The 21444-nt window shown below is 38.1% G+C and overlaps 1 protein-coding gene across 1 annotated transcript in view; it reads left to right on the top strand.

Moving 5' to 3' along the window:
* The window catches only part of LOC104524019 (myosin-IIIa-like), a gene marked incomplete at its 3' end in the record, with an annotated part of 25396 nt that extends 5582 nt beyond the window's left edge, over positions 1-19814 (top strand). The window contains exons 3-4 of the mRNA XM_010166765.2: positions 18891-18995; positions 19715-19814. Of these exons, the coding sequence (XP_010165067.1) occupies positions 18891-18995; positions 19715-19814 (205 nt within the window). The remainder of the gene's footprint in view (positions 1-18890; positions 18996-19714) is intronic.
* Between the last annotated feature and the right edge of the window lie 1630 nt (positions 19815-21444).

Below are 21444 nucleotides of genomic sequence, written 5' to 3'. Positions count from 1 at the left end.
TCCTGTGTTGAGTATAAACTCAATGAATGAGATGCAAGCAACATTTTTAGTGTTTTTCTTTAGAGTGGTTGCATGTGAAGTGACAAATACTGCTGTTTAGTCTTTTCAGTGTTCTGAATTAATGGTCTGCTCTGAGTTCAGTGTTCTTATTTTGATTTTATACTGATAGTACTGTGCCTTCAGAATTAGGATATAAATTCTAATAGGACTTCATAGGGTTGGTGAAAGGCTTGTCATGCTAATCTTCCTCCAGTAGCATTTCTTTAAATATTACTAAGATATGACATAACAGTATAAGAAAACAGTATGATCATTTTTTTTTCTAAATGAGATTATAGCAATTAATTAATTGAATTGTGGTTTTTTGTGCAAGTAAATACACAAATAGATAACTAAGTCAATAAAAACAGGCTACTACCCAAATACTGTTGAAAGCAGCAGGATTTCCTCAAATGGAATCAGAGCAAGGTAAGGCCTGTAATTTGTAGTTTTAACTTATCTAGGAATGAAGAGCTTGATCATTACCATCTTCATAGATTCACTGTAACGTATTCTGCGAAAACTTCCTCCTCTCCTCAGAGGAAAATGAAGAATGTCTCTGACAAGAATAGTGTGCCTTTCATAACAATCAGGGCTCTTGCGGGTGTTTGATAAGGTTGAGATTGAAGAATTGGTTGTATTTTATGATTTGTCAGCTAAGTGAATACAAATCTCCTGCCAAATATCTCAATGATGCAATGGTATCTAATCCTGGAAACAAGCTCTAAAAAATGTTAAAGTTCTAAAAGCTCTTCCAAATCCTTCTGACTTGCATTGGGAAAATGCTTTTAAGAATATTTTGCATTGGAAATCATAATAAATTATTAGGTTAGACTGACGTCAAAATACATCAGCTCTATGTATGTAAGAGGAGATGCAGTGAGCATCTTTGAAAATCTAGCTTCTGTTGTGTCTGCTGGGCATTTGAAAATCCATCTGTGAAACTTCTGGCCTGTAAAGAATGGATGCCAAACAGCCAGGATGGAACAGACTGTGAAGAAGCAGTCAAGTGTTTATATTTTAAGGTTTATATTTCATATGGATTTATTTTCCTAATGTGAAAAACACAAGCCTACATCTGGAGTATAAGTTTTATATTTACTCTTCGTGTGCCAAGCTATACACATGCAAGTGCTAGTATGGAGTGTGTAGAGTGGTCTTGGTTGATTCCTGTCACTGCACATGTAGATCCATGAGTGCAACAGATTTCAGTTGATGTGTGTACACATAGATATGCATAAGTAGAAAAATAAATTGCAGTGGTGACTTCGGTGAAACTTTCCTTTTAATATAAGTATCTGTGAAAGAAAACTGTCGTGGAACAGAATTCCCTGTTGAAGCGTCACCTTCCTTTCAGCTTGTATGAATCTTTACAGGGCTGTTGCAGTTTGTTTTTCTTAGTAGCTGTTTAGGTGTCCTGCAGTTTATAAAAATGAAGATATCTTCATCATTTCTATTCTGTTTTATTGGTTTCTTTTTTAACAATATGTTTGTGTCTACATTCATAAAGGTGGTGTTTAGTCTTTAGCTTACAGAGACCTCTATGTTTCCATTGGTTTGGGTTTTGGGGGATTTTTAAATTTATCATAAAAGAACATTTTCACTTCAGATATTCCCCTGAAGAGGGGAATCCAATCTTGAAATTTACATTTGCAGAGTTTGATACCAAGGAGGAGATCTTTTTCATATGCTTCTCTCAAAAAAGCTATCAACTAATCCCTGCAAATTCTGTGTGATCCTTTAAAATTAAGATGGACCTTTTGCAGTAAGCACCTACCCTGGTGATATGTTCCTAAAGGCTGGAAGGACAAACAGTGTAGACCTAGTCAAGACTAAATGATGGCTGAAAATACCACAGCAAGGTAAATTGTAGGTCTTAACAGCTTTTACTTGCTACTGTAAGCCAGAAGCCAAGAATCATAATGCAACGTATTTCTACAGTTCATTTCTTACACAGATCATGCAGAATTTTAAGAAGCATTTCAGTCCATTTTCGAAAGACACATAGTTATGCATGCCATTGTTGGCGCTTTAAGAGCTGAAGCTGCAAGTGGCTTCGGCCTTGAGCAGTTAAGCCCTGATTTTGAGTGAGAAAGAATGCAAGAAAAACAAGGTAAGAAACTTCTTATGTGGCTAGTCAGAAGTAAAAAGAATGCCTCATGAACAGGTGGATTTATCCAATCAAGTATTGTAACCAGGCATGTGAACAGTAGCTTTTAACCAATGAAGAGTTCTTTATGCGTGTGTGTGTGTGTGTGAGTGTGTGTTAGCAGCTTAAGAGTATATAAGTGATCATGTAACCAATAATAAAGGTCTCCATAGAATTCACATTGAATCATGTGTGGAGTCCATGAGTGAATCCCTCTCGGCATGCCATATTTGAGATGCATTGGGGTTTGTAAGTCACATAAGTAAGGTAGTATATTTTATCATTCTCAATATATTTTTATGCTTAGGAAATAGAGAGAACACCCATCATTTTTAGAGTAAAAAAAAAAAAAAAGAGATTTTGTTTTCATGAGTTAAAACTTAGCTTGGTAGGGAAAAAAAGTTTGGATGGAGCGACTTCCCAGTTAAAAATACAGTTTTATGATATCAAAGCATTTTGTAGAAACCTCTCCATTTTTGGAGAGGTGTATGTCCGTTTCTGGAGAGGTGGAGGGAATTTCCAGGAAATTATTGAAATAAATCATTTTGTGCTGAATGTCAAGAAGACTGTTAAAGCATTCTTTTTAGGTGTTTTGGTTCCCTTAGTATGTACGTGAACATTTCAAGAACATTTGCAATGCCCTGCTGAGTTAGACCAATGGTCCATGTAACACAGAATTCTGTATCCTGTGGTGCCACTAGAAGATGCTCTGTAGGAAGAATGTGTCCAGTTTTTGCAGTCCATTTCCCTCATGTTCTCCCATAACCATTATTGTTGTATTAAGGATATCTCAGACTGTCATACTGTACAATCTCCTTTTACAGCATGCTATTTTAATTTTTGTGTCATTGTTATATACTAATTACTACATATAATATTTCATATACTAGGATGTAATGTTTTCAACATTATTAAAACATTTCCAAATCAAAATATTTTTCAATATGTGGTAAGAAATTTAGAATACTGTTCATTCGAAAAGGAGGAATATGTTACAATTCGGAGTGGACTGCAAGCTCTGTTTTCTGACCTGGTACTTTAGTATCTTCACAATCAATGTTTGAGTAGCTAGTGCAATCTGTACAGGTGTTGGTTATGCACAGTCTAGACTGAAATGAACCTGATTCATCTTTGTTCTCATGTAGAACCTTTTCTTGTTCTAGTGTAATCTTCATAGAGAAGTCCCATGGAAGTGTAGGATAGCTTGTGCTTGGAATCTGCTTCTCTAAAGAAGTGGCACGTTAGCCTTTCCCATTCCCTCAACCTTGTAATATGGAAAAGAAATGCATTCAATAAATCAGAACTTGTAACTTCGCCTACATTGTTGCAGGCGAAGTGCTGTACTTTGAGTTCAGTCTTCTGGATGTTTCTTGACCTGCTAACCAGGCACTGGTAAATCAAAAGAATTACAGAAAGATTATAATGAAGGATTATTGTGATCCACTTGGCAGCTATGTTTGCTAATTTAAAATTTGCTTGAAATGATTCAAATTTGTTACTTAACTTTGATCTTTTAAAGTTTATAGCAAGAGGAAAAATTTTAAGTGTACAGATATCTGAATTATCTTTTTAAATCCTTGGGATGCTTCTATTTGTGTTGCTTTTTTCAGAAAGAACGAAACCATTAAAATCTGTAAAGAGAAGCTCTCAGGAGTCTGAATTAAACTAGAACACAGAAAATTGTAGTGTTTCAGTTCACCTAGTCTTCTTCTTGCAAGCATAGACAAAGTACAAACCATGGTGTGGATTCCATTTAATCTGAGTGTAGACACTGTAGCCCCATATGGAAAAAGGAATAAAGTGCCAGTATACCAAACTGCCATACTGCTGTACCAGGGTAATGGCAGCCCATTGCTAGTAGATCACTTCTAGTGGCTTGCCTGGCCTGGGAAAGCTTGCACATCTAGCCAAAATGCGTGTAACAGAGTAAGAACTGTGAGAGAACCTATCTGACAAAGACTTGCTGTGTGATAAGCACAGGGTAGCAAACAAGTGTAATTCTTACTCAGTTACCAGTTGAAATTATCTGGGCAGTTGCAATTGTCTGGTGAGTCACTTACATGTACTGAGTATATAACAAGCTGAGATCCCCTGATATAAGTCCTCTCTGGTTTTGTGCAGATCCTTTAGAAGAATTACCATTTTTTAATTTGCCCAGGGATGGAGAGCCCAGCAGAACACATAGAGTATGAGTTACTCCTTTCCAGTCCTAAAAGTGAGCCTCCAAAACAGGGAGCTTACATCAAAGCTTTAAGCCAAACAGAACAAATGGATTTGGAAATGGAGAACGAAGGGGATAACAGAAGTCAGTTGTGATGTCAAGCAGCTGCAAGCATTTGTCAGCATTGCAGCACAGGAGAGTTATTAAGGAGGATTTAAAGAAGGATAGTGGTATGGTTTTCTGTTTCTTTTGGCTGCTCCTTCAAAGCAGAAAGGAAAACATATTATGCCTATAGATAACTGGTGATGGATGCCAGCACTGTGAGTTGATTAAGGATAGAACTAGATTTGTTGTCGCCTATGGAAAGGTGATAGGACTGCCACAGGTTCTGACAGTAAAACCAGAGAGCTCATATCTGATATGGTTGAGAAGGGGCAGCCCACATGAAGGTTCACGGGAAGAGCAGCATAGTCAAAGGTAGTCAGTCAGGGATAAGAACTCACCAAGGCCAAGTGAGGAAGGTGTTGCAGTAACTCCTGAGTAAAAGGAAGAATGCTGAACAGTGCATCTGCACTGCTGCACATGGCCTGGAGTGTTGCAGTAAGTCCTGAGTAAAAGGAAGAATGCTGAACAATACATCTGCATTGCTGCATCTGGCCTGGAGTGAGTCTGCTGTGCTCTTGTACTGTTGTATCTGGTGTTTGGAGAGAGGAGTTTAGCAAATTGTATGCTTCCAGATGTTTGCAGATGCTAACAGTGGTCACAGAGAGAGTCCTAGAATTCATGAAATATGTATAAATTTTCCTCACAGATTCATAAATGAACAGTGACAGCTCAATTTACATATATGTCAGACAGAGAAAAATGACTATAATTAATGCCCACATCTTGTGTGGCTAATAGTTTTGGATCCGTCGCTGACCTACTATACATGGAAGAGTTTCTGACATCGCATGCAATTCTAATATACGGTGTAGTTCACTGAAGTGTGTCTTTTCTTTTTCTTTTTCTTTTTTTTTAAATAAGAATAAATCCTCTACTCTGTTGTATTTTCCTATCTGTGAAGTATAGTTATGCATCTAAAGAAGTATCAGTCTCAGCAAATCCAGTTGCATTGGGGAAAGGAGATTTTTTTTTCGGCTGGGGAGCTGAGATACTAACAGTGTAATTCCAGGTCGCAGTTCAGTTTGCTACAAAAGAGAAGCAGCCAGTGTCCAAAGTAAGATCTAGGTATTGGTGTATATATATATTTTTTTTTTATTTTTTTTTTTTTAAAAAGATGCTAAAAGTAGCCAGAAGCATAATATGAACTTCTAGGATCAGGACAACCATAGCAATGTATTATGAAATTGAGATCCCTTTCCTACCTCCACACACTCAAAGAAAGGCAGAGATCTGTCATCCAAATATTTCTGCTGCTGTTGTGTAGCTTAACATGGGTGAGTCTACAGAGAGCTGTTTGAGAGCTGGGAGCCTGGGTGATGTAAAACATGAAAAGAGACAAGGAACTGGAAAAAAACTCAAACCAACAAACCAAACCAAATGCCACCCCCCCAAAAAAAACCCAAAACAAAACAAAACAAAAAAACCCCCACAAACAACCAAGAGAGATTCTTCAGCATTTACACTCTTCTCAAATTTTGCAGTAGGTGACAATATATTTACTTCTGACTCACTGATTTTGGTTTTATAAGCTCTGCATGGGGACTGATAAGTTCTATGGGCTAGGTAAATAATCTGTATTTTGAAAAATCTGTTTATCTAGATAATCTTCCTTTACCAGCAAAGCAGTGCCTTTGTCACAGTCACACATCCCAGTCTAAAAGAGCAAGGAGTCGTCTAACATGTATGGGGCAGGGTCGGTATGGTTCTTGTGGTGAGAATGTGCTGTCACCCCCACAGGGGCAACACAACGAGACTCTTCACTCCTTTTCTGCATCCAGGCGCAGATGACTGCTTCAGAGTGCCGTTTGCGCCAAAGCAGGCTGGGCACGGAAAAGAAAAGCTCAGAGCAGACAGATAGTTCTGTTCTTGTCTCTTGCTGAGCTTTCCAGCACTATGTAAGAGATCTGATGGTCGGCAGTAAAGCATTTTTCTCTCCATTAGCTTGATCGCTTTCCTTTCTCAGCTAATGGCGTTGTCACTCTTCATGGCGCCTCTCAGTGTGTGGAAGAGGGAGAGTGGAGCTGCTGTCAGTGTTGTGAAGCAGCTAATGCTTGTTCTTGACGTGGAAAGATGTTTGGCTGAAAAAATCTGCAGCCTCAGAGCCTGCAGCCTTCAGGAAGACTCAGAGCCTGGGGAGACACTGATTATACAGTCTCCTTGTGGGATGTTGCGTGGTGGGAGTGACTTAGATTAGTGTATCTAAAGTTAGCAGGCAATTTTATGGCATTGAAGCTGTTGGGACTTCAATTGTTGAACTCCATTCAAATGAAGATTTTGTCTTAAAAAAGTAGTGAAATTGTAAGGAATGGGTAGGAGTATGGAAACTGGATTTGTTCTTTTTGCTGTGATAGGTTTGGCAAGAGTGGGAAAATCCAAATTCAATGACATGCATTTTTCTGCGAGGCTTTTCTGAGTAACAAGTGCTGGCTGGAGTGAGTCCCACAGGAATCTGTGGAAACGCCTAGAAGCAGGACCCAGCGGTCTCATTTTGGCTTTCAAAAAGATGAGCTTACCTGAGATAAACTAGACATTGCTATATCAGTTACTTCTCTTTTACATGAAATAGAGGACCTTCTGGTATGTACAGATGAATAATTTATTTAGGATTTTCCTTTGGCATGTTTACATTATGCTTTTATTAGATACAGTAGTTACTATACATAGATATGTTTCCATCTACGGGAATAAAGGCAGGTTTCTGGGCTTTAAAAAAAGCTTTGGATGGAAGTTGTTCTATATAATGGAATATATAATAAGAAATGCTCTTTTTTTATATGGGAGATTTATTGTAAAACAATCTTTCAGGAAATTAGCATCATGGAAAAAAACTGTTCCATTTCGGTTTTACAGGGGGTGGGGGAAAGGGAGTTAACATTTCTCTAACTATTATCAGGTATTTCCAAATGACATATATAGAAGAAAAATTAAACAATTAAAAATTGCTTTTTTGTAGTTCTCAACATGGGTCATTTTTCAGTAGTGTCTGGTTATAATTGCTCCAACACTGAATATTATGATCCATTACGTGTCTGAATCAGCCTTGATTTCTCCATTTCTAATGTGTCCCTCTTTGCTTCTCAATTATAGCAATTTTTCACTTTTGAATTATATCCTATTTCTCAAGATCAAAGATGCATGGCTACAGCTATCATTTGATGCTTCTGAGTTTTAGTAAATACTTGCAATTTCTCTGCATCATGAGTATTTCATGGTACATTGTGGTTTGCACAGTCTGCATCTTTTAAACAACTGGTGAGCATATGTTTTAGCCCACCTTGCTGGAGAATGCTGCACATACAAAAAACTGGTTCTGAAGAACCTCTAACACTTTTTGCCACCATGGAGTAAAGCAAAAGTACAGAAAAAAACCCCCGAGTTTTACCATTCCACTATGTAATTAAATAGCACAGGAATACTATGCCTCTCATGTTCTAATATTTAACATCACTTTGCTTTCTGTACATTTTCTTTTTGATCACATCTTTGCTAAAGATATGTGGTTATTTAAAAAGAAAACATCAACAAAACACCAAACCCCACATTTGTGTAGCTTTTTTGTTAAAACCTCCTTTAGTTTTGGTAGAGGATGGCATCAATCATCGTAAGAATGCTTGGGCTAAAGCTTGTCTCTTTTTGCTTCAGACACCTGAGGGTTCAAGTATGATATACAATATAATTTTTCTGTGTTCGTTCCCAGTTTACATGTTGGGTCCCTTTATAAAGGGAGTGACTGGAGCAAATTAACTTGTCTGTAGGGCAAGAAGTCTTTTCATCCTTGTTCATTGTTGCACAGAGAGGGCTGGAGGCTGCAGGCTGTGGGAGAAGAGTACTATAGCAAGGAACAAGGAGCCAGGACATGCAGAAAGCAACCAGCCAGGTGTCAGCAGTGACAGAAAGTTTCCTGGGCTCCAGAAAACATGTAGACTTTTGTTGCAGTTCAGAAAGCTGCTGGCTTGGCTGAAACCAAACTCTAGAAGCGAGGAACTGCCTTGCACAGACAAAGTGAGCAAGGAGAGGTCGGTTTACAGAGCACTTCATTCAATTTTGTCTGATTGAGTCTCTCTGAATTTGTCATTTCAGTAATTTAAAGAAGAAAAAAAAGGGGAGGGGGAAGCCTTTGGAGTTTAGCATCTTTTTGGTTCTTACAAAATTCTCTGAGAGAATGTCTGGAATGTCCTCCAGGAAATTCTTGCTACCTTGGTGTCCCATGACAGTTAGAGTCGCTGTAGCTCCTTTTGTAGTCACCAGAGAGACTCCTCTGCAACTCCTGGAGTGGTTAAGCTGACCTGTCCTGCACACTCCTGCAAGGACAGGAATTGCCTTTTGGCTGAGTGTGTTTCAGCTTCACTCCTTTTGTAAAAGGAGCCTTTAGACAAGCACCATTGTTTGGATATGTGCTTCCCCAGCCGTGCTTTCGAATTCAATAGGGAAGATTTCTATTGCAGTAATTTAAATTACAGTGAATTATACTAAATTATTGTCTTCATGTAGGAACACAGACATAAAATGCATTGTGTAGTGTGGATATGGTAGTACTTGGAACTACTGTCTGAACTCTGAATCATATAGAAATGATGTTACAAAAGAGGAAGGTGCATTGAAACATTTCTTAGTTGGTGAAGAGTGAACAAAAGCAACATGGTTCTGAGCAGGCAATAAAAGCTGTGAAGTGCTCGCTGTTACCACAGGCTGCTCTCTTTGCTTACAAGATTCTGTGTTTTCCAGAGCCTCAGCTAAGTTTGCGGCAGCCAGGAGAAACAATTCTGTTGACGTTATTGATCCCAAATTTAGGCCCTGATTTTTCTCCCTAGCCAAGTGAATGGTTTTGCCTTCTAAATGTTATTTTTACCTCTGCTCCTTGTGTATAATAAAATGATGAATTGCACTAAGTTTTGTATATCAAAATGTTCTGTCTTGGTAAGCTGCCTCTTGCATTTGCTCAGAGGGCTCTTTACTGACCAGTGCCTTTCAGTTTTGTAGCTAGGTTAGCTCTGATTTTGCAAAATGGTTCTTCCATTTATTTGATTTTTTAAAAATTATAGCTGTAATATACTGTTGCCAGGCTGTGAAGCTATAGTTGAAGCTCTTTCAGAATTTCTATTGTAAATATATTATCCGGTGATTTAGATCTCAGTTGCTTTACACAGCACTATTCCAAATCATAGCTTGATAGCTGTATACTCTTTTGGGGAGGAGGTGTAGACAGGTGATAGATTAGTTTGTTCATTAGCAACTTCATGGGGATGTAAATGTATTGTATCGTAACATAAAGAATCTGAATTATGGGATGGTGCAATATGAAGTTTGCGTCAGGAAGAGCTAGCAGGGGAATTCAGCTGGGCTGTCCCCAGTAAACCTTTTGTACTGCAGTCACCTCCTTGCTTGTTTCATTCTGTTACGAGACTAAAGATTATTACAAATGTTTTAGAACAGAAAAAATCCTCCTTTGAGGAGTTTGCTTCTTTTTCTTCTTGTGTATGTAAAGCCTGGTGGCTTCATTCACTATGCTGAGTTTGAAAGAAGAAATTTAGAAAAATACAGTATTGGCATAGATGGGGCTTTTCCATTTTGGCCACAGTGTGAGGTACAGATATGTCCTGACTGAGAAACATAAGAGGCTGTGCAGGCCAGCACTGCATAAGATGGAATAGGCAAACTTTTCCTCTGTCTGTTTGTCTTTTCAATGCATGCGCGTGACAAAGGAAGCAAGTTAAAAGCCAAGCTGAAAGTGAAGAAATCGGAAGCCACAAGCAAACACCTGTGAGGCTGTGACTAACACAGCCCTGGAGGCACTAGATGATGAAAGAGAGCAAAATTATAAATAGTACATGTTTTGTGATTACTGAAGCTAAATAACTCGGGAAAGCTGTTTGTTTCAGTGGTACGTTTCATTCACGCTAAATTGAAAGCAATCAAGTTTACCTAAAAACATGGAGCATTACTGTGGTGCCTTTTGGTTATGGGTTATCTTATACTGTTGTCAGAAAAAATAGAAGCCACAGTGCACATCTTTATTCTGTTTGGGGTGAAATTAAAACTACACTGTACAGACAGGAACTGTGTATTGAACCACTTGGCCTATTGAAGAAACTGATTTAGTTCCCTGTACGTCTTCACAAGGACCTTCAAGTACTTGTGGTAGGCGTTAGGCGCTGTCAGTGTGCTAAATGTGCTCTTTGGTGGTCACAGTTATGAAGACAGGTCACACCATGGGCAGAGAATAAAAGTTAATCTGGTCACAGCTGACCCTGTGTGACAACCAGGATTTTGAGACAGGCAGCCCATTGAGTTCTGTCTTGGAGACAAAAGGCAAAGAATGTGACTCTGGAAATGGCTGTATCAGGTTGTTTCTGTTCTAATAGAGAAGATCTCTTTTGAAAAGTTGAAGATGGAAGGAAATTTGAGTGAAAAGGGCCCCAAAATAATTGTGTTCTCTTTCCTGAGGAAAGGAAGGATAGTGGAGCAGCAGGGTAAGGATAATGGGCTTTAGGAGAATCTGCTTCACCCAGCTTGGGGAACTGGTAGGTACCTGTGCTTAGGAAAAATAGTGTAAAAATGAAGGAAAGCAGGATAGCTGGCAGTTATTGAAAGACATTAAACACAGAGTAGCAAATTAGCTGATGCAGAGGAAAGATAAAGGCACAATAAGAGACAAGTAAGAATGCATCAGGGTTTGCTTATTTTAATATTTTAGAATGCCTTCAAACAGGAGAAACAAAACGCACAGCTAAGGTACAGGCATTTAAGGATGAGCTCAGAGAAGCTAGTGTGAAGAGTGCTAAAGACAAGATTACGTTACAAAGACCAGAGAGAAATGAGATACAAGAATGTTTAATGTATTTCTTTACAAAGTGAGGAAAAAATGATGACCTAGGGAAATACAGACCAGTCTGTTTAACTTTAATGCATGCAATGATTCCAGAACGAATTAATAGAAACCGTTGTAGAAATACCCAGAACCCAGTAATGTGATAAGTGGTTGACTTGGATTGGGCCAGAACAAATCATGTTAATAAAATCTCATCTTTTAACAGGATAACTGGTGTAGCAAGGGGAAAGCAATACATGAGATGTGTCTTTTGTAAGGATTTGATGTGGTCCCATGTGACATTATTGTGAGGAAAATGTGAGAAACTTCACATAAACAATAAAGCAAATAACTTCTTTTTCATAAAACTGGACTCAGTAGTTCACTTTTGGGCTGAGAGAATCTCAAGTGGGCTTTTGGTCTATTTCTATTCATTAATAACTTGGGTGATGAAACAAAGTCTACATAAAAAGTCAGGAGTGGACACCTAGTGTAATTACAGGCATGTTGGAGGATAGCATCAGATTCACAGTTATGAATACCAGAGGGTTTTTTTGAATCACAGGGGGAAAAAATCAGTAGATGCATGCAAAGTAATGCTGTCTATAGGAAGAGGAAATGGGACATACCTTACTAGGCAATTGCAGAAAGGAATTCTCTGCAATTTGGAGATTTTTCTGTTCTGTTCAGCTTTTCCCAGCTAAGACAAGACTTCCAAAGGAATTCTATATGCAGTTTGGGGCAAAACGTGTCACAAACGTCAGTGCAAATTGCAGGAAGTCTCAATTTAGAAAACATACATGATTTCAAAAGGTTACAGCAACTAACTTTGTACAGCCTAAAAAAAACAGAAAAATTACATATCATGACAGTAACCTGACAGAGATGGTTAACTAGAGAATAATGTTAGTTTGTTATCAAAGACTACTGGCGGGAAGGGCAAAAATAAAGCAGTTTTGTTGGAAGCAAAAAAGATTCAGATTGGATAGTAGGAAAAATGTTCTAACTATCAGGCTAGTGAAAAATAGAAACAGACTACTTAGAAAGAATGGAGTCTCCTTCAGTGGGAGATTTTTACAAGCAGGTTAGACAAGTACCTGTCAAAGATCACCTGAAAGTACCAGATCTCTACATAGTGCAAATGTAGTGGACTCAATTATTTCTTGTGGTCCCTTTTACTCCTGTGTTTCTGTAGTTCTATGACAACAAAACAGCAACAAGTGAGAATCTTTTGTTCTTCCAGCAGTCAGTACTAAAAGGAGGGTGCAGTCAGTTCAGAGGCTGGCAGTGCTGCTGTACTGCGTGCTCAGTGGAACAGATCAGATTATTGATCTATTCTAAGAACAGAAAAAAAGAGATTAGTGCCTGAGATGCTTTTAGCATTCGTATGTGTGATAACATTAAAGCAAGGTTGGACAATGTAAATTTTTCGTAACTATCATTCGTGCATGCCAGATGATGTGCATATATGATGTACTACCCAGTCATTTATGTCTGTGCAGCCTGTAAAGATAAGGAAAGTAGTAATGGTAGTTGCCCCACTATTCACATCCAAGCTACTGAAATAAGATGAAAGTACCTTGACTGCAGAATGGAAGTAAATGTTACCTGACAGCTTAGTACAGATGCATAAATCAGGACCAGTTGGATGATTAAAGGCTGTAATAGCTCTGACAAAAGTGCAACTGATAGTTTTCTTAAAAGCAATTCTGATACTGAATCCCTATTCAATGGGCATCAGAATCAAGAAGAGCTGAACAGAGAAAAATTAATCAGATGAAGAGTAACACCTACAAAGAACACCTGCATGACTGTGATGTGATATGATGGCAATTTTAATTGACATTTCATGTGTTAGGATCATGGTATTTTATAAATCTCTTGCTGAATATAGTTTTGCATACTAATAACTCAAATGTAGTAGCAGAGGGTTGTGGCAAGTGGGTGAGTGGAGGACTGTATGTCATCCCGGTATGAGTCTTTGCCTTTTGAGTGACAGAAAATCCTAAGAGAGGAGCCCTTCACTACCACTGTAGAAGAGTCATAAGCACCTCTTCTGATACAGTTATGTATGGTCATCAGAGCTACGGACCATTCAGGCAGGTTTTCCCATGGATCAAGACTCCTATCAAATTTTTCTTTCCCTTCTTCTGAGTATGCAAGATTTCCTTAGTCCTTTCCAACTATTTCTGGCTGTCTAAATATCCAAACTAGGGACTGAATATTTTAAAATCTGAATATTATGAATCATAGAAAATTATAACATGGAAGGGACCTTTGGAGGTTATTGGGTCCAGCTTCCTGCTCAAAGGTTGTTAACTTCAATGTTACAGGTTTGCTCTTTTCCATTCAAGTTTTGAATACACAGAATTGCTGGGTAATCTGTTTCAGTGTTTAACTGGTCTTGGTGAGAAAGTTTCTCCTTTATGTCCAGTAGGATTCTACTGTCTTATAGCTGGGGATTGTTGCCTCTCATCCTATGCTGTGTGCATCTGAGAAGCATCTCTCCGTGTTTTCTCTACCTCCTTTTAGGTAGCCCAGAGAGTTCAGTTAACCCCCCCTTTTAGTTGCTTGTGTTTGCAGTAATATTTGTATTCTATCCATGTAGGCACTGAAAATACTGCCAGTAAAGAAAATACCTGTAAATCACAAGGGAACAATAGAAGAAATTACTAACATTAAATTGATGAAAATTGTTCATGTACAAATTTATCAAGATGACATTTCTAAGTAACATCCTTGTGGGAGGATCACTAATATCTTCCCTTACCATGTCTCATAGGCTGGACATTTATAAGAGCCTCTCTCTTTAAATTAAGTTTACTCAAAGCTTAAAAGAGGATTTCTATCCTTCGTTGGGAAAATGCAACCCTTGGAGACCTCCTAAAAACATTTCAGACTGAAGGGCTTTGTTTTTGCATGCATTTCACGTACCAGAGTATGTGGTATCTGAGAACCAAATTGAGAAAGTCCATTCAGTTTACATCATCTACTGCTTGTGCTGCCAAACCTGAGCTAACAAACACCACCACCACTTCTCCCGTACCCAGTTTTTCTTCCTGGGGTTACTAGTTGCTTAGAATAGGTATTATAAAACTGATAAAAAACACAAGAAATGTGTCTGTGTGTGCAAGAGAGAATGTGTGCATGTGTGTGTGTGTTCTTGGGAGTGTGGGAGAGAGAAATAGAATTGCTACTCTCTCCTCCTAGAAGAGCCCATGTCTCATGACAGGTTGAAGGACATTTGCATTTGGTGAGTTACTCTGACCTTTAGGGTAGGAAGCAGCCCTGTGGCAGAGCTCAGATAGACACACAGCTTCTACTGTATGTTGGTGTTCTGAGTTCTCCATGTGTTTCTTGTTTTTGCTTATTGTACCCTTCATCGAGGTATTCTGAGGAGATTTTACCAAATTATGTGGTGTAATGACACAGACTGATTAGCTGTTTGGCCATGCGAGTTCACAATGCTTGCAACAAAATAATAGCTACCAGCACCTCTCTTCTCTGGATGCTTCACTGGAAACTAGAAAGATCTTTTTAAAAAATTATCTCTCTTGCCTTCATGATTTCTTGTCATCCAAGCATTACAGATAACTTAACTCAAACACAGTAACTTTGGTAAGAGGCTGCACAGGTTTTTTACTGTGGACAGCATGCTACTAAGAAACAGCAGAGATCATAATTATAAGCTGCAATATTTAACAACACCTGAGGAAACTTCCAGTCTGGCAGTACTGCTAAATAATGTTTATCTCATAATCTGTCATTGAAGGACTGTATGAGTTAAGGAAATGTGGTTTGATTTTTTTGTTGGGTTTTTTTTATATGGTTTAGGATTTTTTCCCCCTTTAAGTTTTTATGTCATGAACTAGATCCTGGTCAGCATCCCCAAGGATAATTTATCTGTCACTGTCTACTCAGGTTCCCAAACAAACATGGTCCAGTGCTGCATTGGGCAGGAGTATCATAGTTTTCTGTAGCTTCTTCTTTTGAGAGACAAGAGAAGAGCCTAACTTGTTATGAGAGGGACTTTTGAGATGTTGATGATAAGCTTGCATTGAACACACATGCAATTTGATAGCCTGAGTCAGGAGAAAGAATCAGCGTTTGAACTTTAGTTATGTGCATAGTTATAGGGACACGTGGCAACTTCACCTACAGAAAATAGACAGTAGAAATAGGAAATTAGACTGGATGCAGCATTTTACTCATGAGGACTTGTTTAGCCTGTAGAAAAATAGAACAACGTTAATACTAAACTGTGTCATTGTTGTCATCATCCTTCCCCCCACCCCATGTAGGTCAGAGCACACACATACGGTGTCTGCCATAATCTCCTTTCCTAAGTGTAGTTACATTCCAATAATCCCTTTTCCTCCTTATAGCTGCTTGCATTCTAATACCTCACCTTTTTTCCCCATCTTCCTCCTATGATTAGTGGTCTCAGAAAAATACAAATTGTCTGATGTAAGTAAAAGTACAACTCTTTGAGACAGAAGTAGCAAAAGAAAAGTTGCCCTGTGCATGCAAGAACCTGTGTCGATGACATCTTCCGCTGAACTCTGCCTAAGCAGCCTCCCTACCTTGGGAGCAGGCAGAGGATTTCCATGGTGGTGTGGGTGCCTTCTGGTTTTGGGTTTTTTTCCAGGACTTGCTCAGCTGACTTTTTACAGTTCAGTTTTGGTTTGGTCTAAAATAACCACAGTTTTAGTATCTTACTTTACCCGATATTTTAAATAAGTTTTATCTTAGAATACAGATATTATCTTGTAATAAGGATTTCTATCTTATGAGAGTGGTAGAAAAATTAAAGTGACATGTTTAAGAAAGTGAAAAATAACATTGCTGACCCAGGCAAATAAATTCAGTCTTGGCTTTACTGCGTAAACATTGAAGCAGGTGATTTCTGAGGTATAGTTTCTTCCTTCTCCCGTCTACAGAAAGAATATACTTCTTTCTGGGTTAGTTTTCTTTACCTTGAACAGAAAGACTAACAGATATCCAGCTCTGAAAAGAAAACAGAAGAAGATCCATCTATAAGAAGAAAAAATTTCATACTAGATAGTGAAGAAAAATAGTTTGAAGAATATTATGTGTGTAATTTATTTCACAGTTGGTTTGTTATTTGTCAGACAATTGTAATGCCCTGAAATGCAAGTGCATTAAATTAACCAGAATTGTCATCATCCATTCGGTTTGACTAAACATGTCAGTGATGTGGCAAAGTTAAAACAACAGACTCTGGAAAGATCATACCATTGCCAGAAAAAGAAAAAAAGGTAACTACTCAGTGGAGAAGGCAGACCAGCATGGTTAAAGACAGTAAATTAAATCCTACTTGGGAATCTGACCCTGATGATTCAGAAAAGCGCTTAATCTCATCATTTAAGCATACGAGTTCTTCTCTCTCTAAGCGTGCACATTGTCCCACTGAGGTAAGGGTGAGGTTGAGTTCCAAGATTGTTGTCATAGAGCTCAGCATCTCTCAGACCAGAGCCTTCATTGACCTGATGAGGGACACATCTTGCAACAAGATTTACGTATTGAATGGTATTTGTGTAGGCATTTGTATAGTGCAAGTTCAATGCTACCCAGGGGTTCCAAAGGCAGTCAGAAAATTATTGTTATGTTTGGGTACAAAGGGCTATAAAATGTTTTATACTGTAAGGTGCAAGTCTTTTTGTAATTGTGGCATGGAAAAAATGTAGAGGTATAGAACAAATTTAAAAAAACATATACAAATGTATCTGATGTCTAGAGTTATGCAGTTGAAAGGTTTTATTGATAAATTATGCCCTCGATTTGAATATACTTCAAAACCTGTAGTCAAAAGGAATTACTATTTTGTGCTACATTGGTAGAATGTCTTTATGGTGCGTTGACCCTGGCTGGATGCCAGATGCCCACCAAAGCCCACTCTATCACCCCCCTCCTCAGCAGGATGGGGAGGGGAGAAAATAAGATGGAACAAAAAAAAACCCCCTAAACTCGTGGGTTGAGACAAAGGCAGTTTAATAGAAGCAAAGCAAAGCTGCACATGCAGAAGCAAAAGAACAAAATATTTATTCTCTGCTTCCCATCAGCAGGCGATGTTTGGCCACTTCCCGGGAAGCCGGGTTTTCATACACGTTGCACTTCCCAGAGGACAAACGGAAGTAATGAATGCCCCCCTTCCCCCTCCATTCTCCTTGCTTTTATTTCTGAGCAGATGTCATATGGTATGGAATATCCCTTTGGTCCATTTGGTTCAGCTGTCCTGGCTGTGTCCCCTCCCAAGACCTTCCCCACCCCAGCCTACTGCGGACGGAAATGTTGGAGAGCCAGTCTTGATGCTGTGCTGGCCAGCAGTAACCAAAACACTGGAGTGTTATCAACACCTCGAGCCACCGATACAAACAAAGCATTCTGAGCGCTGCCATGGAGAAAATCAGCTCCATCCCAGCCAGACCCAATACCCACAGTCTTATGTGGGCATTATTTTCAAATAAAAAACTACTGGATGAAACAGTGTAAAACTTAAAATTCGTTTCACTGTTTTGTTGGAAGCAGCTACTCCTTTACAGAGGCAATGGCTCTTCAATCAATGAGTATTGTTAGGTGCATTATGGATTGTTTAAGGGCTTGAGTACCAATTTTATCTCCATGGGTACGTAACTGCTATGGAGTTAGTCACTAAAGTTATGTTGTTGCTTCTTCCTGTGGAAAAATTGTAAGTGATAAAAATGGACATATAAAATACTGCAGGTCTAAACTAATCTGCTGGCAATGTGTGCTCACTAATCCAAACCTCTGCTTCCTGGGTATACGGGACAGGACAGAGGCTTGTGGGAATCTAACTGGACCTTAGACAGGAGATTGTCCAGAGTAGACTGTGACTCTGCATCTGGAACAAGAAGCTGACAGGGTTGGTGCTACAAGGGCTATAATTAATCTCACCCCCGTGGCCTGCCTTATTTTGGTGGGAGATGAGACCTTTATTTCCATGGCACTTTCATCATCTTCCATGCTGCCCATCCCTTGTGTATAACATCCTTCTCCACTGGGAATTAAGTGCTGCTTGGCAAAGAGGGCAGCTTTCCCTTGGAAGACTTTATTGTTGGGGAAATTTCTCTGCTGCCTGTCTTCTGATCCTTTAAATCCATTTTGTTGTATGTAGCTTTTGTACTTAAGAATTGATGTTGTAATAATCTGCATTGCTGGTGAGTTGCACATGATGAATATCAGAAGCAATTAGCATGCCCTACAGAACATGCCTTCACAGCAAATTTATTGCACTGTAAGCTGCTACTGTTTCAGTGAAAAGCAATCATGTATATAGGAAAACAAAGAGACAGATTGTTGTTCTTGTGTGTGGGCAGGAAAAATTAAATGCAGAAAGCAGTGAAAAAAATTGGTAAAAGTTGCCATATATGTTGTGTGTATAAATGGTAGACATAAGGACAAATCTGTGGTTTGCCAGTTTAATAGGAGCTCATTTGGCTACAAATACAAAAACTACTGAAAACTAAAACCAAGTGACTACTCCAACACTTCTTAATTCCTTTTTACATTCCCCTGATGTTTTGCAGCTGTGCAATGGTGGATCTGTGACTGATCTTGTGAAAGGATTTCTGAAGAGAGGTGAAAGGATGAATGAACTTATAATTGCTTACATTTTACGTGAAGCACTGATGGTAAGATATGCTCTCAGTGAAAGGACAGTCAATATCAGCTCATATTTTTTTCTTTGAATGAATGAAGATCATGTCCCCGCTAACATGGCTCACTGTCTTGTATTATAGCAGTGTTTAATGAAATGAAGGAAATGTGTAATTCAGACAATACTTTTTGAACAAGCAAGGTGAAGAACAGTTAATCTGTGTCATTATTAAGAAAATGAAAATTGATTTCTGACCATTGATTAATTTCCTTAGTAAATACAGTTCTGCATCAAAATTGCTTTTCTTTTGAGTACAGAAATGTACACAAAATTCTGTTAAATTTCGTATGTCTACTACAAGAATTTTTTTGTTTTTTGGCTAGTCCGAATCAAGTATCTTTATTTTTCATTTTCTTTTAACTGAATTTGACTTTCTGCAGTGGAATTTAGGCTTTGGCATTTTTCTTTGAGTCTATACTCTAAAGGTATAATACATAATGTAGATTTATAGTGCTTTTTTCTGCTTTTATCTTAAAATTTATATTTGACATAAAGGAAGGGCAATTTAAAAATATCTGTTCCTTATGGTGTGTTAAGGGTTTTTCCAGTAAGAATGACATCTTTCTGGTTTGGATTAAAAATAAATCTGATTTAAGTTTTTTCATACTTTTCTGCTACCTTTTTGTTTCTGCCAATGTAATACAGAGGACAGAGCTGTTAGTAAAAAGTTCGTATTTACGTCTCGCCTTCCAGGGACTTCAGCATTTGCATGAAAACAAAACTATCCACCGTGATATTAAGGGAAATAATATTCTTTTGACCACTGAAGGAGGAGTCAAGCTTGTGGATTTTGGTATGTTATGTTTACTTATATACAACCTTATATATACAACCAATGTATGGAAAATAAAATAAGAGTAAACAAATCAGAAAAGATTAATTATATTAATTTTTTTTAAGTTTTTGAGTTCTACATTAAAAATCACTTGGATAACCAAAGCTACTTTTTAATTTGATAGAAATAAAATATTCACAGACTTGGTGGTTTTGCCACTTTGAGTTTTCCAGCCATTTTGCTAATGCTGTTTCGATAGCATGGCTAACAAATAGAAGTTATAATATGTTGGTAGTAGGTGCCAAATTCTGTGAGGCAGACACAGAAAGTGTAGTGGCAAAGTGAGTTCATAGGGTTCAAAATAAGGTTGGTGTTTGGTTCCTCCGCACTGTGCACTAGGAATCAGTGAAATTAGGAGCTGATAGGCAAAAGCTTCATGTAGTGTATGAGAGGACTTAGAATTTACTAGATATTGTGAAGAATGAGAGAGCTCCACCTCAGTCACATATACCATATACCGTAGTTGGATTTGAAACAAAATAAGAGATACTGCCTGAAGGCAGTAGAAGGGGAGATATTATGTAGGTAATCCCCACTTCTCAAAGTCTGGGAAGATTAACAGATTACTTTTGGCAAGTCTAAACCTAAGAACTGGCATTAAATGAAAAGGATCTGTTCAAGTGTGTTGGCCTAAAGTGATTCTTTAATGCTGTCATCTGGTTTCATCACTGAAAGGTAAAAGCAGAGACATAGGTAAGTGGATGCAACCTGTTATTTAGCAGCTGTACCACAGTGATTTGCCTTAAATGTGTATTGACTGTTGTTTTATGTAAAAGGGTATAAAAATTTGCAATGCTTGTTACGAAATATTATTCTCTGGCAGCACACCATCTTCTAATGTTTGAATTCAATGTATTGGTTGCTACTTCACAGCATAGCAGACAATTGTAAAAATCCTTTTCCTTTGCTCTCCTATTTTGTTAATGAGATTTATTCAATTGATACATACTAATTGTTTAAACTAATCATGGAATTAGTGCAGTGTCTTCCTCCCAGTAGTTGTATTTATTCTACTCTCACTATTTCACACACACAAAACCCCTACAACTATTAGGGTTAGTAATTCTTCTGAAAATTCATGTATTTATGTTCATTATTTTTATCCTCAGATAAAATCTTTCATTGAAAAGTCTTCAGACTTCCTAAATTATCTGCTGTACACACTTATTAGTATTTTTTGATAGTCTGGAAGTTTAATGTGAGGCAAAATCAATATTTTTTTCCCACAGGTTTTTAATGTGTTGTGGATACTAAGTTTTTAAGGTGCTGAAGGCAATTAGAGCCCTGGAGGATCGGTGCTCCTGAAAATTAATTTGCTTATGCAGATGTCAAAATATACAAGCTGTAGGGATGAGGAGTTGAATTTTTTATTCCCCAGTTACTGCAATCTACTGCTAAGACTGTAATTGAAAAATAATCTTAAAATCTTATGGGAAAAATTGTGATGCCAGATGAGAACATATGCAAGAAACAAACATACATACACACACATTTATGTGGGTTGAAGATGGACCTGTAATATCTGCAGTCCTTCCTCTCAAAGGAATATAGGAATTGCACCTTAAATTAGGAATAGATAGAAATTTTC

The sequence above is a fragment of the Antrostomus carolinensis genome, unplaced genomic scaffold (assembly GCF_000700745.2).
Source record: "Antrostomus carolinensis isolate BGI_N321 unplaced genomic scaffold, ASM70074v2 scaffold14764, whole genome shotgun sequence".
In the NCBI taxonomy this organism is placed as follows: domain Eukaryota; kingdom Metazoa; phylum Chordata; class Aves; order Caprimulgiformes; family Caprimulgidae; genus Antrostomus; species Antrostomus carolinensis.
This window is presented reverse-complemented; position numbering and strand designations above follow the sequence as displayed.